The sequence below is a fragment of the Lissotriton vulgaris genome, chromosome 7, assembly GCF_964263255.1.
Source record: "Lissotriton vulgaris chromosome 7, aLisVul1.2, whole genome shotgun sequence".
NCBI lineage: Eukaryota > Metazoa > Chordata > Amphibia > Caudata > Salamandridae > Lissotriton > Lissotriton vulgaris.
Genome location: NC_141695.1, coordinates 1,726,705,028 through 1,726,727,657, shown reverse-complemented (window position 1 = coordinate 1,726,727,657; position 22,630 = coordinate 1,726,705,028). Strand labels below are relative to the sequence as shown.

General features: G+C 47.2%; 1 protein-coding gene across 2 annotated transcripts in view; it reads right to left on the bottom strand.

The window, feature by feature from the left end:
* Positions 1 to 22,630, bottom strand: part of FOXJ2 (forkhead box J2) — a 330,968-nt gene that overhangs the window by 152,877 nt on the left and 155,461 nt on the right. For both annotated transcript variants that reach the window (XM_086932973.1, XM_086932974.1), the window contains exon 3: positions 8,097 to 8,171. In XM_086932973.1, coding sequence (XP_086789099.1) covers positions 8,097 to 8,171 — 75 coding nt within the window. The remainder of the gene's footprint in view (positions 1 to 8,096; positions 8,172 to 22,630) is intronic.

Genomic DNA, 22,630 nt, shown 5'->3' with positions numbered 1-22,630 from the left:
GCTATGAAAGACTAGGAGATGTGCTATTGCCGAGGTAGGATTTGTCATGGCTGATGGTGTAAGCCCCTTCCGAAGCCTCAAAAGGGGCAGTCCTGCTGGAAAAAGTGGAGTGCAAGTGATGCTGGACCAAAGGAATATGCTGTTGCCTTGCTTTCATTAAAGCTCTCTTAGCACCTTTTTTGCATGGCTGCCAAAGGACAAGCCACCTTCGCGTCTGCAAACTGGATAAACAGCGGATCATCCACGTGTTGCTATTTTGAGCACATGTCTAAAAGCTAAGAGCTCTTTTTTGGGCCCAGTCAGTGAAGCCTCTCCTCCTCCTCATAGAGGTGTGGCTGTGGTAAAAAAGCATGGATAGTGATGGAATGTCCAACATGAAAGAATGATAACCCTCTGGGCAAAAAAAGAAGCATGAATTAATAGCATCAATTCATCCAGGAAAAATAGTGTGTACTGTGGTTGCAAAGACAGCACACGCAGCTGGCTAACAGAGTTGCCAGAAGTAATTAAAATGAGTAATAGCAACTTTATGGTCAGTAAGGGTGTGCACATTAAGAATGCAAGAACCATATTTAGGTCCTATTGAGGCATAATACAAGGTGCAATGGACAGCATAAATGCAACGTTTCAAATAGCCTTCACAACTAGGGACTTTAATAACAAAGTGTGATGAATCTGGAAATGGGATCATATAACCTTTAACAGTGCCCATCACAAAGTCTTGTTGGACCAGAAACAGAATTAATAATAAGAAGTTTAGAAGGTGGGCCTGCAGAGATTCGACTTGATGGTCTAAACACCACACCATAAACTTTGACCAATGACTGGAATAAATATTTAGCAGACAGGCGTTTAGCCAAAGATTATCTATTAGTTCACAAAGTAAATCAAATCCACTCAGTAGGTGCCACTCAATCTCCACTCACCGTGTTGGATGAGAGGATTCAGGTGTAGGACCCTGCCCTATTGCCAAGACAGGAGGTTCTTCAAAAGGGTAGCCAGATTAGAGGCAAGTGCTCAGATGAGGGTACCACACTCCAATGGCCCAAACCAGAGGTATCCGGATGATCTGATCCAGTCCTTCCTTATCATCAGAACCCGAGGCAGAGGTGGGAAGACGTACAGAAGACCTGCAACCTACTGCATAAGAATGAGTCTCAGCAAAAACATCTTGGCGGAAATTGCAGCATGCAATAATAGGGACTGGGAGTATTCTAAGTGGTGGCGAAAAAATTCAACTAAAGCACACCCCACCCAGGTGACTATGCCTTGTGCCGCGTCTGGATAAAGATGCCATTTATGGTCCACCAACTGAATTCTGATGGGCTCATCCACACTGCAATCCTAACAAATAAAGGTCTAGTGCGAATATCCATTGAGGGTGTAGCAATTTCCAATGACCCAGCACCTCCTGGACCAGCTTCAAGACCAAACACCGCCATGATGGTTACAATGGAACAGGACAATTGCGTTGTCCATTAAGACCTCAACCAGCTTCCCCTTGCTGGATCAACAGAAGGCTTTCAGAGCCAAACGAGTGGCGCAAACCTCCAAAAGGTTGATGCGGAGCTTCTGCTCTACTGGGGCAAAAAGGCATCACATTTCCATCTCTTCCAGGTGACTGCCCCAACTGAGAAACAATGCATCTGCCACTACTGTTAGGTCTGGATGAGGAAGGCCGAAGGGTATGCCACAAGTCAGGTCGGTGCTCAAAATCCATTACTAAGGTTCAAAGGTGCCCTCTTCAAAATGCAAATGTTGTTCAAAAAGCAAGAACAGTGCTGTGTCCACTGGTTGCAAAGGTTCCACTGTAAACCCCATATTCCAGCGGGCATATGGGACTAGCAGGATGAATAAGGCCAAGAATCCTCAACCACATTCACCGAACAGATGAGTAATGGTAAAACATCAGGATCATAACATGAAAGTTCTAGACTCACTGCATGAGTGAAAAAGGTGTTGAACACACCCATGTCTACAATGGCACCTATGAAAGTATCCCTCTACATAGGATTTGTGTGGTGAGCCACTGTATGTACAACAGACGTCAAGCTCACCTTCAGCAGCCAGTCACTGAGGGACAGGAATACATGTATTCATGGCTAGCGAAGATGGGCCGCGACCACCACCATCACATGTGTGGGGCCAATGTGAAGCTGACATGACTGGCAAAGTGAAAGTGCTCAGAACCTGGGATAAGTCAACAAATTTAACCTGTGCTTTCGCAGAAAGGTGTTTACAAGTCTAATCTCCAGAACAGACTTGATCCTCTTTTTTTGTGCCAGAACAAAAGACATGAGGAGGATCCTCTGCCCTTCGGACTCCTGAAGCATCTCTTTGGTGCCTTTTGTCATAGCCAACCAAAAGTCCTGTGCGAGGATGGAGCCATGTTCCACTTAAACTAGCTGAACAATCGACAGCACCCAGTGACCTGAATTCATAGCACCACAGCTGGACAGGAAGGAATTAATTCTGACTCCCTCTGGTAGCACATAACCATGGGAGGAACGAATCAAAGCTGTTTGGCTGCAAGCTGTGGCAGAGTAAGAGGAAAACTCTGCTGTCCCTTGCAGTACCATGGTCTCTGACCCCACTAAGTCCTCTTGAACCGCGAAAGGAGTGTGTTAGCTGGAGTAAAAGTGGCGTTGGCTGCTTTTGGTGAGAGCAAAAGTCTCAAGATTATACCCTGAATTTTTAGTATAAATGGAATTGGGGGCTTAGAAGCGCAAAACAAAATACCAGAAGACTGTCTTGGAAACATTCCCGCAGAGAATATGATCTCTCGACAAAAAGCCTACAACTCTTAAATGGCATATCCATAAGGACCCAGCACGTCACCAGAAAATACTCTTGAGCACTTCCAGCCACAAAACCTGATTACAACATTTGCGCCTATGACGTAACCCACGCATTCTGTCGAACCAGGCCTAACCTCGTGACATTCTGCTGCACCCTTTCCATTTTGGTTTGCCTGAGTGAAAGTGTTCCTGAATTCTATCAGACATGTCAGGTAAAATGTAGATGGGCAGATCCCAAGAGCATGCACACAACATCCCACCAGCCAGGAGAGCAGTCGGGGACATCAGAGCCAAGCTGGTGGAAGAAAAGAACCTCTACTTAAATGCATTAAAACGTTAGATTCTCTACCAGGTGACAGAGAATATGTAGAGGTTTACCTTGATAGTAGAAGCTAGAACTACCATGCTCCGATTCTGGTGCTGAATCAAAAAGGCCAGATATCCAATGGTTAGGCCTATAACACCTACCTACATGGAGACTTACTGGGGGAGCTAAACACATCTTTGATCAAGCGGTTATCAAGGTTTCCAACAGGGCTTTGTTAAAAGGCACAAAATGCTTTGAAATGGAAGGCACAGGATACAAGATGTGTGTCAATAGGTTTGCCTTTGCTTCTTTAGTAGGTAATCGAAGTCCTGACTAATATCGCTCTATTATCGTGCAAGAGATACCCTCCACAATGTTGGGCCCTGTTGAAGAATCAGACTGTCTCTTAGTAAGTATCTAGACCACTGGCAGTCTATAGATCTAACGATAGGCCAGCATCCGCGCCCCTGAACATTGTCAGATCATTTTAAACAAGGCTTCCAGTCTATGATAATACTGGTGTAGAGGGAGAGGCAGCAGTTCATCCAAAGTTGTAAGCTGTGCCCTGGTATTGAGACATAGGCAGACGTTGGCTCCTGTTCCGGGACAAGCATCGGAGTCATCCAGTGTGGGTGCTGATGAAGTATAGGCTGTAAATAATTGTCGAGATTTAATATGAGGAAGAAAATAGAGTAAGAACCAGTATGGAATCGTTGCAACCAATTAATCCAAATTGCGTTTATTTTAAACAAGAAAATGCAAAATGTAGAAGTAAAATTACGAGATTCCGTGATAAATAGAGTAAAAGAAATCCCCAAGCTTAGAGAGGCGCTAGTGAAAACACTTAGAACATGCACAGATTTAAAAGGGCATTCCAATACTGAAACTATTGCTTACCGCTACCACAATGTGTCAATCTGCGGTAAGCTGTCAAAATCAGTGAATTGCTAGTATTTAAACCCTACTATAGCATGGGCCCTGACATAACCAGGGAGGTTATCATCAGAGCTCTTTAATGAGCTTGCTGCCATAATTTTTCACCACTCTACATGGCACCAAAGGGACAAGTAGATTTATTTACAGGCAAACACCTTTATGAAGCAACCTGACCCATCTCTAACAAGTACCAATTCATTTATATCTTAATACATGCATTATACGATAGTGTGTCCGCACATATGCATACATATTTACATATTGAATGGTTTAGCATTGCAATTACAAATTTAAAGGTATAATAAAGGAATAATTAGTGTACGCTTTTGAATATTCGAGTACAACAGATTTTTTAAAAATCTATGCGATACTGCTAATAGTGATCGAGCAGTGATGAAGCACCATGGATTGTTCTACAAATATTTTTTGACTTACAGAAACTGAAGTAAGTACACTGTCAGGGATGAGGAATTCCTATAGCCCCACACCCAGGATATATTGTTTGGGGTAAAGGGCATCAAGTTTTCATGTGTATTTTGTCCTTGGGACAAGTAGGCCCAAACCCCTGCAGCACAAACCCTTTGGCTGCCACTCTGAAGCACCACATTATAGAGTAGGGAAGGGTACAGTCTGCAGTTAAGATAATATTTTTGTCCAAATATTAATGCTGTTCAAAATTGTATTTATGGTTCATTAATTGAAAGCCTTTATTATTATGGTGAGCACTCTAAGTAAATGTTGTAACCTCTGAATGTACTCAGTATAAAAATGTGTATACACGTTTTCGAAGTTTAGTAATATGAGGCTATGCATAATGCTCCCAGAATGCTCTGATTTGATGCAAATATTACAGAAGCTTGAAAGCAAGATTGAGGATTCTTTGCTTTCAAAATAAAATGTTCATAAAAAAATTAACCCGCACTGCTGGAAACAGACCCCCAGCTAACAGCTTGTAGCAACCACACTTAGGCCATCGCGCCGAATGAGTACACATATGTGGCTCCGTCCTTTCTACTCCTTCGCGGACCAGACGCCCATCGCAATTTTCCTACCTAGATGTCACTGCGAGCCAACACGACGCTCCCACTCCAGTCCCTAATTTGCAGGATCTACCGGAGTCGGCTGCACAAGTCCCTGGACCGCACTCCTAACCTCACGTTTGACCCGCAATCTTGCCTGTGAGTAACTGAAGCTCTATTACACAGGCATGTATCTAAAGTCCTGATAATTATCCACCATTGCCCACATGGATCGAAACGCCATTGACACTTTAAAACACCTTATACGTTAGAAAAATTCTTTATTTGGATATGTAAAGGTGTTCCTTGCGATTTGTCTGTAACATTGTGAAACTCTTTTCTGTAACAAACCGTGAGCTTTGCCTGAGCCTCCCTTTGTGTTTTGTATGTTTTGTTGGTTTATTAGGATACAGGCTTGTGTCCCACTTTGTGCATTTTTGTTTGTAACTATTTTTAAAAAATGACTAATGATTAAATATCTGACCTCTGTCCAGCTGGACAAGTCCAATCAATATAGCACTGATCAAGTCTATAATAATTCACTAGTTTTTCATTCTTAATTTCCCTAGGGACCACTGTTTAAAATAATTGAATCCCAAGGTCCCTGGCTGACTTAACTTGGGTACCCTTGTTGCCTTAAAATACATTAAAAAAATTAAAGCGGAGAAAAAATATTTTGCTTAACTACTGTAAAATGTCAGGTACCATTGATTTGCAGCATCATTTAGTAACATGTGTTGATGCATGCTAGTATTTCCCAAAAATATTCAGAATGGAAAATCAGTGTAACCAGTTTCAATAACATTATGGGAAACAAAAATAAACTAGCAATGGCAAAGCTAGTAGATCTAAAATTGGTAGTTAGCTTTTTAGTTTTGTCAATGTGTGACTTGTTTTGGCATGGTTTTTATAAAACCTTATTGGTGTGGGAGCTGCCAGGCCCTCACAATTATAACATTGGCAAAAGCAAAAAACGTTTTTTGGGTCTCAAAAAGCACACACTGCCACAGCAGTTACTGGCACTGAACAAAACTACTTTATGTGCAGATATGCTCCTTGTGAAAGAGCAGAATGCTGTCACTCACAGTGAAGCCAGTCGATACAGAGAGAGAGAATTTTAATGAACACAAATGGTCACGTTCAACGCAATACCAAATTAGGGGACCCAATTATTAAAGAAAGTCTCAAAAGTGCACCCATGGTATATGTCCTTGCATTAAGTGCAGCTATATGGGTTTCATCAATTCACAAGAATTTACAGAAGTAGGACTATTGTACTCCTAGGAGTACTATTGTACTCCTAGAAAATATTTGTGAAGCATTTTTAGAATGAGCAAAGCTGCATGTGTAGATTTTCTCATGCGAAAAACTGAGTGTTTTCATGTGCACTTTCCCTCCAACCACTTTTTTCCCCCAACTCTGGAAGAAGGTTTACGTCTGCCATGGTCAGGAGTAAATTTCCAACATTTCTCAGTATGGAAAAAGATTAGAGAAGACTTGTTGAAAACCCTTAAAACATGCAAGTTATTTCATTTTAACCCTGGAACTATGGCATACCACTACCTTCAGCCCAGTATGTAGATCTGCGGAAACGTGGCAACAAGGGTATTGCAAGTTTTCAAACACTAATCTGGTATATGCCCTGGCATAATCAGCAAGGGTATATTGAAGCTCTATAGCTGCCATAATTTGTCGCTGCACTATATGGCACCAAAGAGGCAAGTGGATTTTGTTACAGGACAAGTAGATTTATGAAGCATCCTGTACACACCTGTACACTACATAACAATGGAACAATATAGGTTAAAACGGCTTGAAGTAAAAAGCATCATTAAATGGTTCCATTTACACTCTTAGCTATCGTCAGCTTCCTTTGGGATCAAGTTTGCGCTATATAAAACTTTATAAATAAATACTATACCCTGCTGCCGTCACTGGGTGACCCATGTCAGATAATTTGATTATGGAACAAGTATCAGTTCAAGAAGAGGCTTACCTTCCATCCCCACTGCAATTACTCCCTTCTTTATTCACCCTTCACAATTCAACAAACTACATGTGATGAAGAAGTCAGTGTTCATTGTACCATTTTCTAATATTTTTGTTTTAGGAAATTCCACCTTTTACCTGGACAACTTAGATAGCCCAACTTTATATAAGCGTAGTATCCAGACAGTTCCTTAGTCAAGGACAAGAGTGTTAAAGAGCTATTGCTGAAACCGCACTTCTTTCGTAATAAGAAAACATGACAGAGCATTCTCCGGTGCGGCACCCAAAATCAGGAATTCACTCCCTCCAAACATTAGAAAAATTCAAAATTTGGCTACTTTCAAGAGGGAAGCAAAGATCTTCCTAATGAGCAAGTTCCTTTCGTAGATAGGGCTGCTCTTCGTCTGCTCCATGATTAAAAAACAGAATTTAAATAGCCCTATAATGTATAGATACAGCCGGCACAAAATGACCACAAATACATTTACGATGGGAAAAGATAAAACTACCAGTTATCTGCGAAAATCTCCAACTGTTTCAGTACCACAATTAATGGATTGTTGTAGTATTGATGTAAAACACAAAAGTCACACATCTGAACTATGTTGTACGATACCAATGCATACTTCCTTGTACTCTAAACAGTTCTTTAAATGTGTTTTGTGTAACTGGTGAGAAAGACCTGTAACTTGACCATAAAATATAATTGCTGCTATACCAGTGTATTCTAATATGTACCCATTATAAACGTGAAGCGCAGTGTAATCTAATATGTACCCATTGTAAATGTAAAGCGCTCTGATACCCATGGGTCATGTTCACACTATACAAAACTCTATAAATAAATAAAAAATAATGTACTTTCTGGTGTGCCGCCTCCATCAGACAACTCTATCAGATTTCCACATATCTTAATAGACTTTTGTATTTGTTTCCTGTGGCTAGAATTCCAATTAACACTAATTCTGGGTAGATGATTCCAAAAACAACTGACAGCTCAAATATTCACTGGCAAACAATTTTTTTTAAAGAATATTCGGAACTCACCTTTCCAGGATCATCTCTTGGCCTGGGCACCTTTCGAAAACATTTGTTTAGGGACAGGTTGTGGCGAATAGAATTCTGTGGAAAAATAACACCAGTTGTTTACCCGGTACTTGAACTTTAGAGCAAACATAAGCAATGCAGGTATACAAATAACACGTTTAAGTAACTGCACCTAAAGGAATTAAACAATTACAAAACATGAAGCAGCACTACCCTGATACAAAACTTCAACAAGACAAATGTTCATTCATTGAACACCGACATAGTAAACGAAAATCCAACACAACCATTCAATCAACTTTAATGGGGCTATTAAGTAACCTCCAACATGTCCATTAAATGGTTCCTTTCATAAACCTTCAGTAAAATGCAACACAGCCATTTTATACACCCAAAATATTTCAAACACCCAACACCCAAAATGGGATCATTCAATAAAAGGATACAGTCTTTCACTTAAAGCCCTGAGGGTGGCACTGACTCCTCCCTAACAATGTCCATTCCCCATAAGGTCTATTCAATCCAAATCAGGGCCTCTGGCAAAATTCACGACCAGCAATTGAAGTTTGAACACAACTATTCAAAAAACTTGTAAAAGCCATTCTACACACTCAAATGAAGCCATGTCCTAAACCAACACTGAATAAGTGTAAACAACATGAGAAATAACCTTTGTTGACCACTGAGTAAACTGCAACGTTGCTTAGCAATAAACCCAAGAGAACGACTCAAACTCCAACATGGCGATTCAATAACAATTAAAGCTGCCATAGAATAAGCAGAAAGAACAAGATACTTACCTTTAATAACGCGTCTTCTAATGGTATATGATCTAACTGTAGATTCCTCATGTTGTAGTATTTCACAAAGGTGTAAGACTATCAGAAATCTAAAAAGAACTACACCTGCATACTGATAGGTGATAGGTGATGCTGTGCAGCTCTGCACAGACAACGTTGCACTCCAGAAGTGAAGAGCGGGCTTCATATAAGCAGCACTGAGTTGTTTCTAAGGATTGTCGCTGTCTTCAGAAACAGATTCTCAGCAAATTGGCGTCAGTCATGTGCAGCTCTCTAGGTTGGGACCTTTTTATGTTTAAAGTATTTTATTGAAGCAGGGAGGGGTAGGACACAGCAGGGTAGGAAAAAAAAAAAAAAAAAAGATAAACCACAGGATCCGCACAATCGGTGCGTGTGATACAGCAAATACAGCAAAACAGTTACATCTTTTCAATAGGCTCCATACGACTCAGGAACACAGCTTCCGCGCCTGTGGTCACATAAGGATAACAAAAGGGGGGGGGGGGGGGGAAGGAAGGACGGGGGAGGGGGAAGGAAGAGAAAAATAGGGGGGGCAAAGAAAAAGAAAATAAGGTGGGGGGGAAAGGGGGGAAGGGGTAGAGAAGCATCCCCGCTCCAAAAAACCTACGTAACCTTACAGAACCCCCCAACTACCATACCCCAACCCACCCCCTGTACTGTGCCATTACTATCAGTTCTCTCCTCATATCGACCCTCCAGTAATCCCCGCTATGCAATGCCAGCCCCATCCTATCAGACAGGCGGGTCTGGTGGCGGTGTCAGCCGCAGCAACCTAAGATATCTGGGACAGGTAATCTCCCGAAACTCAGAACACAACAAGCTATGAAAGGGCGCCCACAGTTCCTCAAACGTATCAGTGTCTCCCAGGGCCACTAAGGACATCTTCTCCATTCCAAGGACATGCCATAATCTATGCAGCCAGCCAACTACAGAGGGAAGTGTGGTAGAGCGCCAATGTATGAGAATATTTTGCACCGCTGACCCCAGAGCAATCGCAATCTGTCTTCCCCTCCTGGACCTGAGGGGATACATCAACCCATTTGGCAATCCCAGTAGAACATAGGCAGGGAACCTCTGCAACTCTATCTCAAAACATTTGTCCACCTCACCCAGGACCTCTTCCCAATAAGGAGCCAGAAGGGGGCATTCCCACAGTATGTGTGTAAGTGTACCAGTATTGCCACAGTTGCGCCAGCACGTCCCTGGTATTGCCCTGTCCATCTCGTGCAGTTTCTCCGGGGTGCGCTACCAATAGGTCGAGATTTTGGTAAAGGTCTCCGTAAGACCCGTGTGATAGGCCGAGTGGCGTGCGCGGAAGGAGATATGTTCCCATTCCTTGTGGCTCAACACTCGCCCAAGCTCCCGCTCCCATCGTTCCCGGCCGGGGTTGTGAACATGGAAGGAGGGGGGCTGCAGCATTTTATACAGATCTGAGATCAATTTAGCGTCCGACGTGCGAGTGATTAGCCAGCGCTCATATCCCGTGATCTCCCGGTTTGCCGAGTCGCGCACCTGGGGCTGAAGTGCCCAGTGACGCGCCTGCATGTATCGCATGCGCTCCGTCTCTGGGAGGCCATAGTCCCGCCGCAAATCCTGGAAGGGGACAACTCCCTCAGGGCTGTACAAATGATACAAGGCGCAGCAGCGGGCCGCCCGCCAGCGTTCATAAGCGCCGCTCTCCATCCCGGGGCCGAAGTCCGGGTTGCCAGTGAGCGGCGTAAAGGGAGAGGGGAAGGAAGTAAGCTCATGCCTAACGGCCACCGAGTCCCACGTCCGAAGCGGGACCAGCGTCACCAAAGACGCGTAGAGATTGGGGGGTCGATGGGCCCGCTTCAAGAATGGTACTTCCTGTAGCGTCCTACCCGCCACCGCTTGGTCCTGGAACAGCCAATGCTTATCAGACTCCCACCGGCTCCATTCCACCAGATAGCGGAGTTGGGCGGCCTGGAAATATTTCCGCAAGTCCGGTATCCCCAGCCCCCCAGAGTCGGGCGCCAGCGTAGCGATGCTCCTCTTAATCCGCGGCCTACGGCCCTGCCATACAAACCGCGCGATGGCCGACTGGGTCTCCGCGAGCCACCCCGTGGAGGGCTGAAGCGGCAACGCCCTGAAGAGGTAAAGCACCTGAGGCAGGAGGGTCATCTTCACCGCCGCCACCCTGCCTAGCAGCAACAACGTGCCCTTGTCCCACCGGCCAAGTTCCTCTCTGATCTTCGTGCTCAAAGCCGCATAATTGATCGTGACCATTGCCGGGAGGGAAGGCGCCAACAGGATCCCCAAATATGGAATCCGGTCCCTGGACCAGCTCAGGGGGTAAAGCCTCTGTAGTTCCGCTCTGGTAGCGCCAGCAAGCGAAATGTCAAGGGCGGCTGACTTCCCTAAGTTCACCTTGAAGCCCGCCACCTCGGCGAATAAGTCCAATTCCGCAATGCAAGCCGGTAGCGACCGCCGCGGGTCGTCCAATGTCAGAATGACATCATCTGCGTACAGGCTAATCGCATGGTGGAATTCACCCATCTTGACTCCGACAATGTCGGGATTCTGCCGAACCCTTTGAGCAAATGGCTCCATGTATAGGGCAAAGAGCAAAGGGGACAGTGGGCACCCCTGTCTCGTACCCCGTTCAATGGGAAAGGGCCGAGAGCTGCTTCCGTTCACTCGGACCACTGCAGATGGGAACCGGTAACAGTTGAAGATCAGATGACGGAACTTATCACCTATCCCGAACTTGCTTAGGACCTTCTCTAGGTAGGGCCAGTGTACCCTATCGAAAGCCTTCTCCGCATCAATAGACAAGAGCATCCTCTCCCCTGGGATCCTGGAGGCCTTCTCGAGAATGTGGGTCACCCTCTTTGTATTGTCTACAGTTTGCCTGCCAGGCACAAAGCCCGCTTGATCCGGATCAACCATGCCCGGGAGGTGCAGTGCCAGGCGTGCCACTAATATGCTGGTGAACACTTTCAAATCCGTGTTCAGCAGCGAGATCGGGCGGTAGGACCCACAGGCGGTCCTATCCTTGCCCGGTTTCGGGATCACGGAGACCGTGGCCTGAAGAAATTCGGAGGGGATGGCACCCGGTTCCGCAAAGTTGTTGAAAAGGCGGGTCAGCAGAGGTGCCAACTCCTGACAGAAGGTCTTGTAAAACAGAGGGATAAATCCATCCTGTCCCGGGGCCTTGCCCGGTTTGAGCCGGGATATCGCCGTAATCACCTCCTCGACACGGATGTCACGTTCCAGATACTGAGCCTGATCTGACGTTAACGACGGGAGCGGCACCGAGCCCAGATTGTCCACCTCAGCCTGGGCTGAGGGGGCCTCTCCAGTGTAGAGGTCAGCGTAAAAGCTACGAAAGACGTCTGCTATTTGCTCATCAGCCGTGACCAAACCTCCAGTCGAGTCAACCAATTCCTTCACTCGGTGCTGCACCCTGAGTTTGTTGGCCAAGAGCCGCCCGCAGCGATCCCCCCCCCCCGTGTAGTATTTGTGCTTCAGGCGAAGCATCGCATACTCCGCCCGGTCCATGTCCAGGGCGGCCAAAAGTTTTCTGGCTGCCTTCAACTGCCTCCAAACCCTGGGGGCCCCTGTCCTATGATGAACCTGTTCCAGCTCCTTCACCTGCCGGGTTAGCTCGTCCCTTTTGAGCTGTCGATCCTTATTCTCAGCCGAGGAGATAGCTATAAATTCGCCCCGGAGCACGGCCTTCAGGGCTGCCCACTGTGTCGCGCGAGAGGTGTTATCGTTCACACTCTGGAAATTCAAAATGGCCGCGCGGATCTGATCCACTGTCGACCGCCTATGCAAAAGCGTGTCTCGGAGCCGCCAGACCCCCCTCGGCCGAGCTATCGGCGGCAGAGTGAAAGCACCCTCCACCGGTGCGTGGTCGGAAAGAGAGAGGACCCCCATATCTGCGCTCGAAGCCAAAAGGAGCATTGGACCCGACACGAGTAGATGGTCCAATCGCGCATAGGACCTGTGAGCATGTGAAAAGTAGGAGTATGCGCGGGTGGTGGGGTGGAGGTGGCGCCACATGTCATGCAAGTCCAGCTCCTCAAGTCGAGTGCGAATCGAGCTCGAAAGCTCACCCAACTGGTGGCGCCGCTGCACAGACCTGTCCATTGCCGCGTCGTAAACTAGGTTCAAATCACCCCCCAATACTATGTGCCTATCAGAGGTGGACGCCACGTCATCTAGTGCCCTGTGCAAGAATTGGTCCTGGCGGTCATTGGGGCTGTAGAGAGCGCCAACAGTCAGTACTAAACCCCCCACCTTGATCCTATATGCCAGAAGTCTCCCCTTCTGTTCCGCTATTTTGTGCAATACCTCTCCCCTGAACCCCCTAGAGAACAGGATCGCCACCCCTGCCGTTTTAGAAGCGCTAGAGGAGAATAGCTGCGTGGGGAACTTGGGGGCACGCATCCTGGAGCAGTCCTTCGCCAGCAAATGGGTCTCCTGCAGCAGGCAGACATCCGCCTGGGAGTTCTCTAACAAAGATAACACAGCCCGCCTTTTAACCGGGTTATTCAGCCCTTTCACATTTAAAGTAATCACTTTAAGAGCCATCAAGGAGGGGGATCACTGGAGCACACAGCAAGAAGCAAAGCCCAGCGGGCAAACATGGAAGGCGCCACACGAGGCCTCAGCACAGAGCATCTACGAACATCCCCATGGCACAGTACAGTCCCCGAACCCCAACACCCCGCAACTGGAAAAGCCCCCCCACCCCCTCCCCCCGGGGCCCCACACGTCCAGATCCATACCACTCCCAACAACAAACCCCCCCCGCTAGTCCCCAAATGCAAAACATCCCCCCGCTGGTCCCATTCCCGTACCCCACTTCTCAAACTTTGCAGAAAAGACATTGTCCCAGTCCGGTCCTTGTCGGACAAGGCCGTGGTAAATCAGTCTAGTGGACGTCCAGCCACCACCTCCTGCACTCGCCATTCCTCCCCGCCCTCCCCCCGAATCTCCGCACCTGCAAGAAGAAAAAGCTAGAGCAGACTCCCCCCGGAGTAAGTTCAGGCCGTCAGGGCCACTTCACCATTCGCCGCCACTCTGGAGGCCTCCTGGATGGCGGCCGCCATGTCCGCCCGGATCGTGGGCGAGCCCGGTCGCTCCGGCGGCGGAGAGCTCCTCTCTCCCACCTGCTGCCATCCGTCACGAGTGCTTCGTCTACGACGCGGTGCCGGGGTGTCCGTATCAGATGCTGTTAGGCCCAACACCGCGCAGACATCCTGGAGGGACCGGAGCTGGTGCAAAGTACCGTTCCATCGAAAAATCAATCGGAAAGGATGCCCCCAAGAGTACTGTGTCCCTTGCTCCCGGAGGAAGTCGGTAGCGATCTTGAACGATTTCCTCTTTTGCAGCGTGACCGTAGACAGGTCTTGATACAGGGCCACCGGGTGGTCTCGGAAGCGGAAAGGCTGCTGGCCACGCGCTTCTCGGAGGATCCGCTCTTTGAGGGGGAAGTCCGGGAGGAAGGCCAGAATGTCCGGGGCGGGCGTCGTGGCTCTGCGGGGGCGACCCACCCGATGTGCACGATCCACACGGATCTGAAAGTCTTTCGACTCCCCCAGAATTGCACAGAAGAGGGCCACCAGGTATGCAGTCACGTCTTCACCCTCCTCACCGGACGGCACGCCACGGACCCTGATATTATTCCGCCTGGATCGGTTCTCGAGGTCCTCGGCGTGGGCTTGCAATTCGATCTGTTGTTCACGTAGCCGCAGGACCTCCTGCTGCAAGTGGGTGATCTCTTCGTCTCTTGAGTGGCCTGCTTCCTCCACGGTGTTGACACGCTCCCCCAGGGAGTCCATCTCTCTCCGTACTTCACGGACCTCCCCGGCCACTTCACGCTTCAGCGTTTGAAAGTCCTCCCGCAGGGTACTGAAAAGCGACTCGAGAAATGATCTTGTCACCGGGGGTTCTCCGCCATCTGCACCTCTGGCCGGGGCCGGGGAGGTCGTGGTGGGCTGAGTGCCCCCGCTACGCAGGGCGCCACGCCCCAGCATGTCCGGCAAGGTCCGGTCACCCCTTCTCTGTCCCCTAGCGTTCGACATTTGAGCTGTGTAGGGGACGCCGAGGTTTCCCGTCCGGCACAGAGGGCAACCGTGCCGTCGCAGCTATACACCAGACGGGGACAGCGCCACACCAAGAGCACTAGGAAGGCCGAGCCGCCAGGCCGGGCGCACAAAATGGCCGCCCTGGAATATCAATAGGCCAACGCCCAAGATGGAAGGCCTAACCTCCGCTCGGGTCCGGTAGCGAGGAATCCAGCCGGTAGGCAGGCTCATGAGGCGATGGTCGCCGGTATCAGCAATCCCGGGGAAAGATCCGCTCCAGGAGCACAATGCCACTACTCCACCACCAACGACCGGCCGGAGCGACCTCTCAGGACGAGCCTCTCCAAACCACGGACCAGCGTAGCAGTTCGATGCCGGCTCCGCCTCTCTCCTCCGCTCAACTCCGCTCCCTGCCTCCGACGCTGGCCGGCTCCGCTTCGCTCGCGAAGTCACCGCCGGCTCCCACTTCGACAGCACAGGCACTGCAGCGGGCCTCTCATAGGCGGCAGAGCGCTCCGTCAGGTTCCGAAGCCCGGAGGTCTCGCGGCTCCCGGCTCACCCCCAGGCCGCTCAACGGGCTCCGACCAAGGCTATTTCGGGCAGGATCCCACCCCCGACGGGGCAAACAAGGCTCAACAATCGGTCCACACCTCCACCGTGGACTCCAGGCTCAGTCACAGCGTGATCCGGGGGGGAATCAGCAGTTACGAGCGGCGCAGGATTTCAGGGGTCCAGGAGCTCTCGGCGAGTGCGACCTCTCAGCCCGCCATCTTGGCCACGCCCCTCGTTGGGACCTTTTTAGATGGGAAACAAGTCTATTCCACAGATCAGGGAAGTGGAAGGATCGGTGTAGCATCTGTGGTTTAACAAATGTACACCAGAAAGTGCGTTACTTAAGGTAACCAACTTGGCCTGCTTTGGTATATATTCACAAGATGAGTAATCTATGGTTAGAAGTATCCTTCAGAAGAACATCGTCAAAAACAAAACAGCCTGCCTCGAAAGATATTGCATTAAAGGTCTAAGGTGCTAATTAGTCACAATTGAGCCTTGTAATTCAAAAAAATAATACGCTTTAAAAACTTTTCTATCAAAAAAACATATTAATATTCTTCACTTCTGTAGACATGCAAAAAAGCAGCAAATAGAACACATTTTGGTAGTGTCCCTTGCCATCACACAAGTATACAAGAAAAGCAGAAGAAATGCACAATGCTTTTACAGAATAGACACAGACCATCACTCAGAAAATCACCCCTACTCACAGCCCAAGTACATTCATGCTTTCAATCAGACTCATACATTACATTCAAACTCTTGTTTTGGGTGATATATACCAAAGCAGAACTGCCTCCAGTGCAGTGTATGCGGAATGGCTCAGACCAAAGAGTCCTGCAGAACCGAATAGGCAAAATGCCCATTCCGAAGGACCTCAATGTCAATCCAACAGTGCAATGTTAACACTCGAACATCTGATGCTCACAGAGCAGCTCAACAGATATCCACGACAGGCATTCCGCTTGCTAGCGCAGTAGCCTTCAGGCAGCTGGATCACTACTAATGAAAAGCAGATTTTGATGCAGAACACTATCCACTTCGAGATGGTCCTTTTCTGAACTGCAATACATATTCTCAAGCATTTGTACTTGTAAATGTACAGGAATTTTATGTAGCCCAAATCACCAACCGGTTTCTAAGCGCTTGCTTAGGGAACCCGTCCTGGTATTCCCCTGTGAGATAACCCCGGCAGGGTATCCGGCAAGGTGAAAGCCAGGCATCCCGCCGCGAGGGGCCGTTGTGGAGATTAAGCAAGCTATTGCCCAGAGTCGCAGAGTGTGAACCCTTGAATCGAGTAGGCACCGGAGCGAGAATTGTCGAGTCCATGGACATTTTAGGACTCAAGACCCCACCGAGCCGGGAATTGAACTCTGGTCCCGGGCTGACCTCTGCTTCCAGGTCTGCCTCCTCTAACCAGTGAGCCACACTTCTCACACTTGAGTGCAGTGTGCACTGTACATAGAATATGCTCATCCCGCCACTTCAGTGTCTGTTGTCCCAAATACCAGATCAAGGACAACCCCATTCCATCAGAGTGAAGCACTCAGACATCCACAGCAAAACCAGGAGAGGAAAGGGAAAAGGGACGCAAGAACCTGATAAGTCAAAATAAGGTTTGATAGTTAACATATCTTCCCCTAAATTAATGGTTCAACAAATGCCAAGCTTGAATAAAGGGATGTCTTTTGTACCAACTAATGACACGAACGAATTGGAAAGTGAGATAGCAGTGTTTAAGTTCATGAAAACTTTGCGGTTAAGACACTTCTTTTCCAACATATCACCAGGTATAAACTAATCTGAAGAATACGAGATGGTACAATTTAAACCTAGGAGCAAATTCCAAGCTCCTGTCTCCCATAAAATTGTGGACACACTCGAGATTATGGTAAAGAATGACATCAGGAAATTGAATTTTAAAAAATGCAAAAGACAAAATTTGACAACGTATGAAAGAAAAGTGGTTAAAGGTTTGGAAAACAATCTTAAGCTCACATTTCAAGCTGCGGACAGAGGGGGCACACTAGATGTAATGACACCGAATATTACCTAACCAAAGTGCACCAACATGTGTCTGATGAATCTACATAGAGATATAACACAATTGATCATGACACTCAACATGAATTTGGACAAAGCTGAAAATATGGGCTGGATCGATGTTACAACTAGGTCCTTTTTAACCGCTAATAACCAACGTAGACCAAGGCTGTACAGGACTCCTAAAATACACAAAGACCTAAAGATCCACCATTCCGGCCAAAAGGATCTGCTTGTGGTTCACTTTTTGAACCTTTGGGGAAGTATCTGGATCACTTTCTGCAGAAATTTGTACAGTCATGGCATTCTTACATCAAAGACACAGATTTTTTACAAAAACTCCAGACTAAAGAAGCATTGATTTAAGAACAGTAGTTTACTTTGTATTATGGATCTCACAGCTCTTTATACTTCAATTCCCCAATCGGAGGGTATGGATGCAGTAGAATGGCCATTGTTACAGTCCTCCAACATAAAAGCTGACAAAGTATTTTTATTGGAACTTACACTTTTGCTTACATCATAGTCATTTTGAATGGCAGGACAAGTTCTATTTACAACTAACAGGAATGTCAATGGGCTTTTCTGGAGCACCTGCATTTATGCAAATATATTATCTAAATTTGAGGACTACATTTTTCAAGTCCAGAAGTGGAACACAAAAATTGTGTTGTACTGCAGATTTATAGACAATATATTTCTGATTTGGACTGACAAGAAATGAATTAGAGGACAGGATCCATGTATTGAATACACAACCCTAGGATCAAATTCACACATACTATTGACAAAAGAAGGACAGCTTTTCTGGATGTATTAGTAACCAAAACAAATACAGATTACACACACAGATCTTTTCTAATCCGACAGATCAGAATAATGTGCTATTGTACACCAGCTTTCATCCTAGCAGCCTAATCCGCAATTTAACATTTTCCCAATTCTTAAGGATTAAAAGGATCTGGTCAGATCAGAGTGCGAGTACACCGAGCATACTAGCACAGAAACACAAATATGAAGACAGAGGATATCAAGATGATACATTGATAAATTGCATGCAACAAGCAGATATGGTGGAAAGATCAGACTTATTGATAAAAAGGATCAAACCAAAGGATAATCTACTCATTTTCATTTCTAGATATTCAATCAGCTCTGCAGCAAACAAAAAGCTAAACAACACTATATGGGAATTGTTGCAAAAAGAGCCAGATTTCAACAAAATGTTAAAGGAGAAACCCATGCCCGCTTACACGAGGGCCAAAAACCATAGAGAATTACTGGTTTCACCGAAAAAGACAGACAACAGACAGTGGGAAGGTACAAGAAAATGTTTAAATTGCACCAATTGCAATAACGTCATGATAGGGGCGAATTTACCTAATCCAATTACGGGAGAGATCATAATATTGAGACACTTTAGATTGCAACACCAGGAACGTGATCTAAAGTATTAAATGTCCAGGAACGTGATCTAAAGTATTAAATGTCCATGTGGCAAAGTATATGTTGGATAACCGAAGAGAAAGATCAAGATAAGAATGACGGAACATAAAAGCACAATAAGGACATTAAACAAAACATCAAGCGTAGCAATGCACTGGCAGAGAGCAAGGAATTCTATTTCAACAACCACGGTTTCAAATTATTGAGACACCAACATCAAAACCAGGCTGGGATATTACTAAAAGGTTACTACAACAGGAAATATATGGATCAAACGTTTGAACACACGATTACCGATAGGCCTCAACGACAAAATGGATACGATCTGTTACTTATAAGACACATGAATATCACTAACATGGTAGGAATCTGTAGAACACACTTGCATATAAGCCACATTTTCAAAAATACACAAGATTATTTCTCATTTTGAAGCACATGCATGTAGCAACAACTGGAGAAGTGTTTGAGTGAGGGAAAGCAATTGTATGTTTCCATGATTTTCGGCAAATATACCTTGAGACACCATAACTGCGACTGACAAATGTTGACTCATGAGTTTGAACGAACAACGAGCACTATATTTATAGAACTACATAGAAAATGCTCAGAGTTTATTAAGGAGATATTGGGTAGGAGGGAAGTCGTTTGTAATGTTGAGATGAGGCATAATACCAGAGTGGCTGATAAGTTAGTCATAGTACCAGTAATTGGGGGCATTCTAAGACCATAGTAACGAAGTATGTGGGCAATATGATCTATCCTCTTAAAAAATGTGGGCGACTGTGGGATGGATATTGTATTTTTAGTAACTCAGTTTGTTGAAACATAGCCAGATTGTCAATATAATTGTCGGGCAGGTTACGGACACTGATTCTACAATTACATTGCAGAGTAAATGAAAATGGTAACGATCAGGCATAAAATACGATCTAGTTCAAGATGGTGATCACTTTGGGTAGAAGTTAGATTAACCATTAGCAGTGTGTCATCGATGGTAATGACCATAGTGAGCGTTTGTATGAATTTGTTGTCGGAAGAGAGAGAGCATACATAGCCAAGTCAAGTTGAAATTTGTATAGCGCACTACTCACCCAGAGGGTCTCAAGGCGCTTTGGGGGGGGGGGGTTTCGTTATTTATCAAACAGCCAGGTTTTGAGTTATTTTCTGAATGAGAGGTGGTTCTGTGTAAGGCGGAGGTGGGTGGGGAGAGAATTCCAGGTTTTGGCCGCTAAGTAGGAGAATGATCTTCCTCCCATGGTGGCTCTACGGATTGGTGGAATCGCAGCGAGGGCTTGATTGGACGATCGTAGTTGGCGGGTGGGGGTGTAAAAGGTCAGGTGCGTGTTGAGGTAACTAGGTCCTAGGTCGTAGACGGCCTTGTGTGCGTGGGTGAGGAGACGGAACTTGATTCTCTTGTTGAAGGGGAGCCAGTGAAGGTCTCCCAGGTGGCCGGAGATGTGATTGTGGCGGGGTATGTCTAGGATGAGTCGGGCAGAGGCGTTCTGAATGCGTTGGAATTTTTTCTGTAATTTGGCTGTGGTTTCGGCGTATAGGGTGTTTCCTTAGTCCAGCCGGCTTGTGACAAGTGCTTGGGTGACCGTCTTTCTTGTTTCGGTGGGGATCCATTGGAAGATCTTTCGGAGCATGCGTAAGATGTTAAAGCATGATGACGAGATGGCGTTGACTTGTTTGGTCATTGAGAGGGAGGAGTCTAGAATGAATCCCAGGTTGCGAGCATGGTCCGTTGGTTTGGGCGCGCTGCCTAGGGCCGGTGGCCACCATGAGTCGTCCCATGCAGAGGGGGATGATCCTAGGATGAGGACTTCTGTCTCGTCTGAATTCAGTTTTAGGCGGCTGTTCTTCATCCATTCGGCTAAGTCTTTCATCCCTTCGTGTAGGTTGGTTTTGGCGGTGTTTGGGTCTTTGGTGAGGGAGAGGATCAGCTGAGTGTCGTCAGCGTAGGAGAGGATGTTGAGGTTGTGCTGGCGTGCGATGGCTGCGAGGGGGCTCATGTAGACGTTGAAGAGGGTGGGGCTGAGGGATGATCCTTGTGGTACTCCACAGTTGACTTCGGTGGCCTCTGATCTGAAGGGGGGGAGGCGGACTCTCTGGGTTCTTCCGGCAAGGAACGAGATGATCCAGTCCAATGCTTTTTCTTGTATCCCGACGTTGCTGAGGCGTTGTACAAGGGTGCTATCGCAGACCGTGTCAAACGCTGCGGAGAGGTCCAGGAGGATGAGGGCAGCTGTTTCCCCGTTGTCGAGTAGTGTTCGGATGTCGTCTGTGGCTGGGATGAGGGCGGTCTCGGTGCTGTGTTTGGCTCGGAAGCCGGATTGTGAGGGGTCGAGGGATCCGTTAGGCTCGAGGAAGGCGGCGAGCTGGTTGTTGACAGTCTTCTCTATGACTTTGGCAGGGAATGGGAGGAGCGAGATGGGGCGGTAGTTCTTAAGTTCGGTGGGGTCTGCTGAAGGCTTCTTCAGGAGGGTGCTGAGTTCGGCATGTTTCCAGCTTTCCGGGAAGGTAGCGGTGTAGAGGGAGCAGTTGATGGTATCCCGGAGTTGGGGTGCGATGATGGAGTCTGCCTTGTTGAAGATGTGGTGGGGCATGGATCGGTTGGTGATCCGGAGTGGATGGAGTTCATCAAGCGGATGGTGTCTTTGGTGCTGATCGGGGTCCAGACGCAAAGGGTGGTGGTGGGGGGCTTCCGTTCGGTGGTGAGGGGAGTGAATTGTTTGCCGAAACTTATGTATGTCAGCGATCTTGCTGTGGAAGAACGAGGCTAGAGAGTCGCAGAGGTCTTGAGAGGGATTGATGTCGTTGGCGCTGGGATTGGTAAGCTCTTTGACGATGCTGAAGAGTTCCTTGCTGTTGTGGGCGTTGTTGTCGAGTCGATCCTTGAATGCTGATTTCTTGGTGGATCAGATCAGCTGGTGGTGTTTGCGGGTGGCGTCCTTGAGGGCGGTCATGTTGTCTGTGGTTGGGTTTTTTCGCCAGGCTTTCTCGAGGGTGCGGCAGTTTTTTTTTGTTTTTCTTTGAGGTAGTCATTGAACCAGGTGGCATTTTTGCTTCTTAAGTTGTTGTGGTGGTTTTTCAAGGGTGCTAATTCGTCAGCGCAGCTGGTGATCCATTGTGTGAGATTGATGGCTGCATGGTTTGGGTCCGATGCTCTGGCAGGAGGGTTTTAGTTTAGCGATGTGATGAGCTAGTCGGTGGTAATTTTGTTCCAGTTTCTGCGGGGGACTTGTTGTGGGTGGTGGTGTGTCGTAGTTTTTCTGAAGTTGAAGTGGACGCAGCTGTGGTCCGTCCAGTGGAGTCCTGTGGCGTGATTGAAGGAGATGTGCTTGCTGGAGGAGAAGATTGCGTCGAGCGTGTGTCCGGCGTAGTGGGTGGAGGTGTTTACCAGTTGTTTGAGTCCGAGATTGGCGAGGTTGTCCAGAAGGGTGGTGGTGGTTTTGCTATCGTTGTTCTTTTCTAGGTGGAAGTTGAGGGCCCCTAGGAGAATGTAGTCCTCGGAGGGGAGGGCGTGTGGGCTGATAAAGTCAGTGATGTCTTTGCTGAATTGTGTGAAGGGTCCTGGGGGTCTGTAGACGAGGGTGCCTCTAAGTGT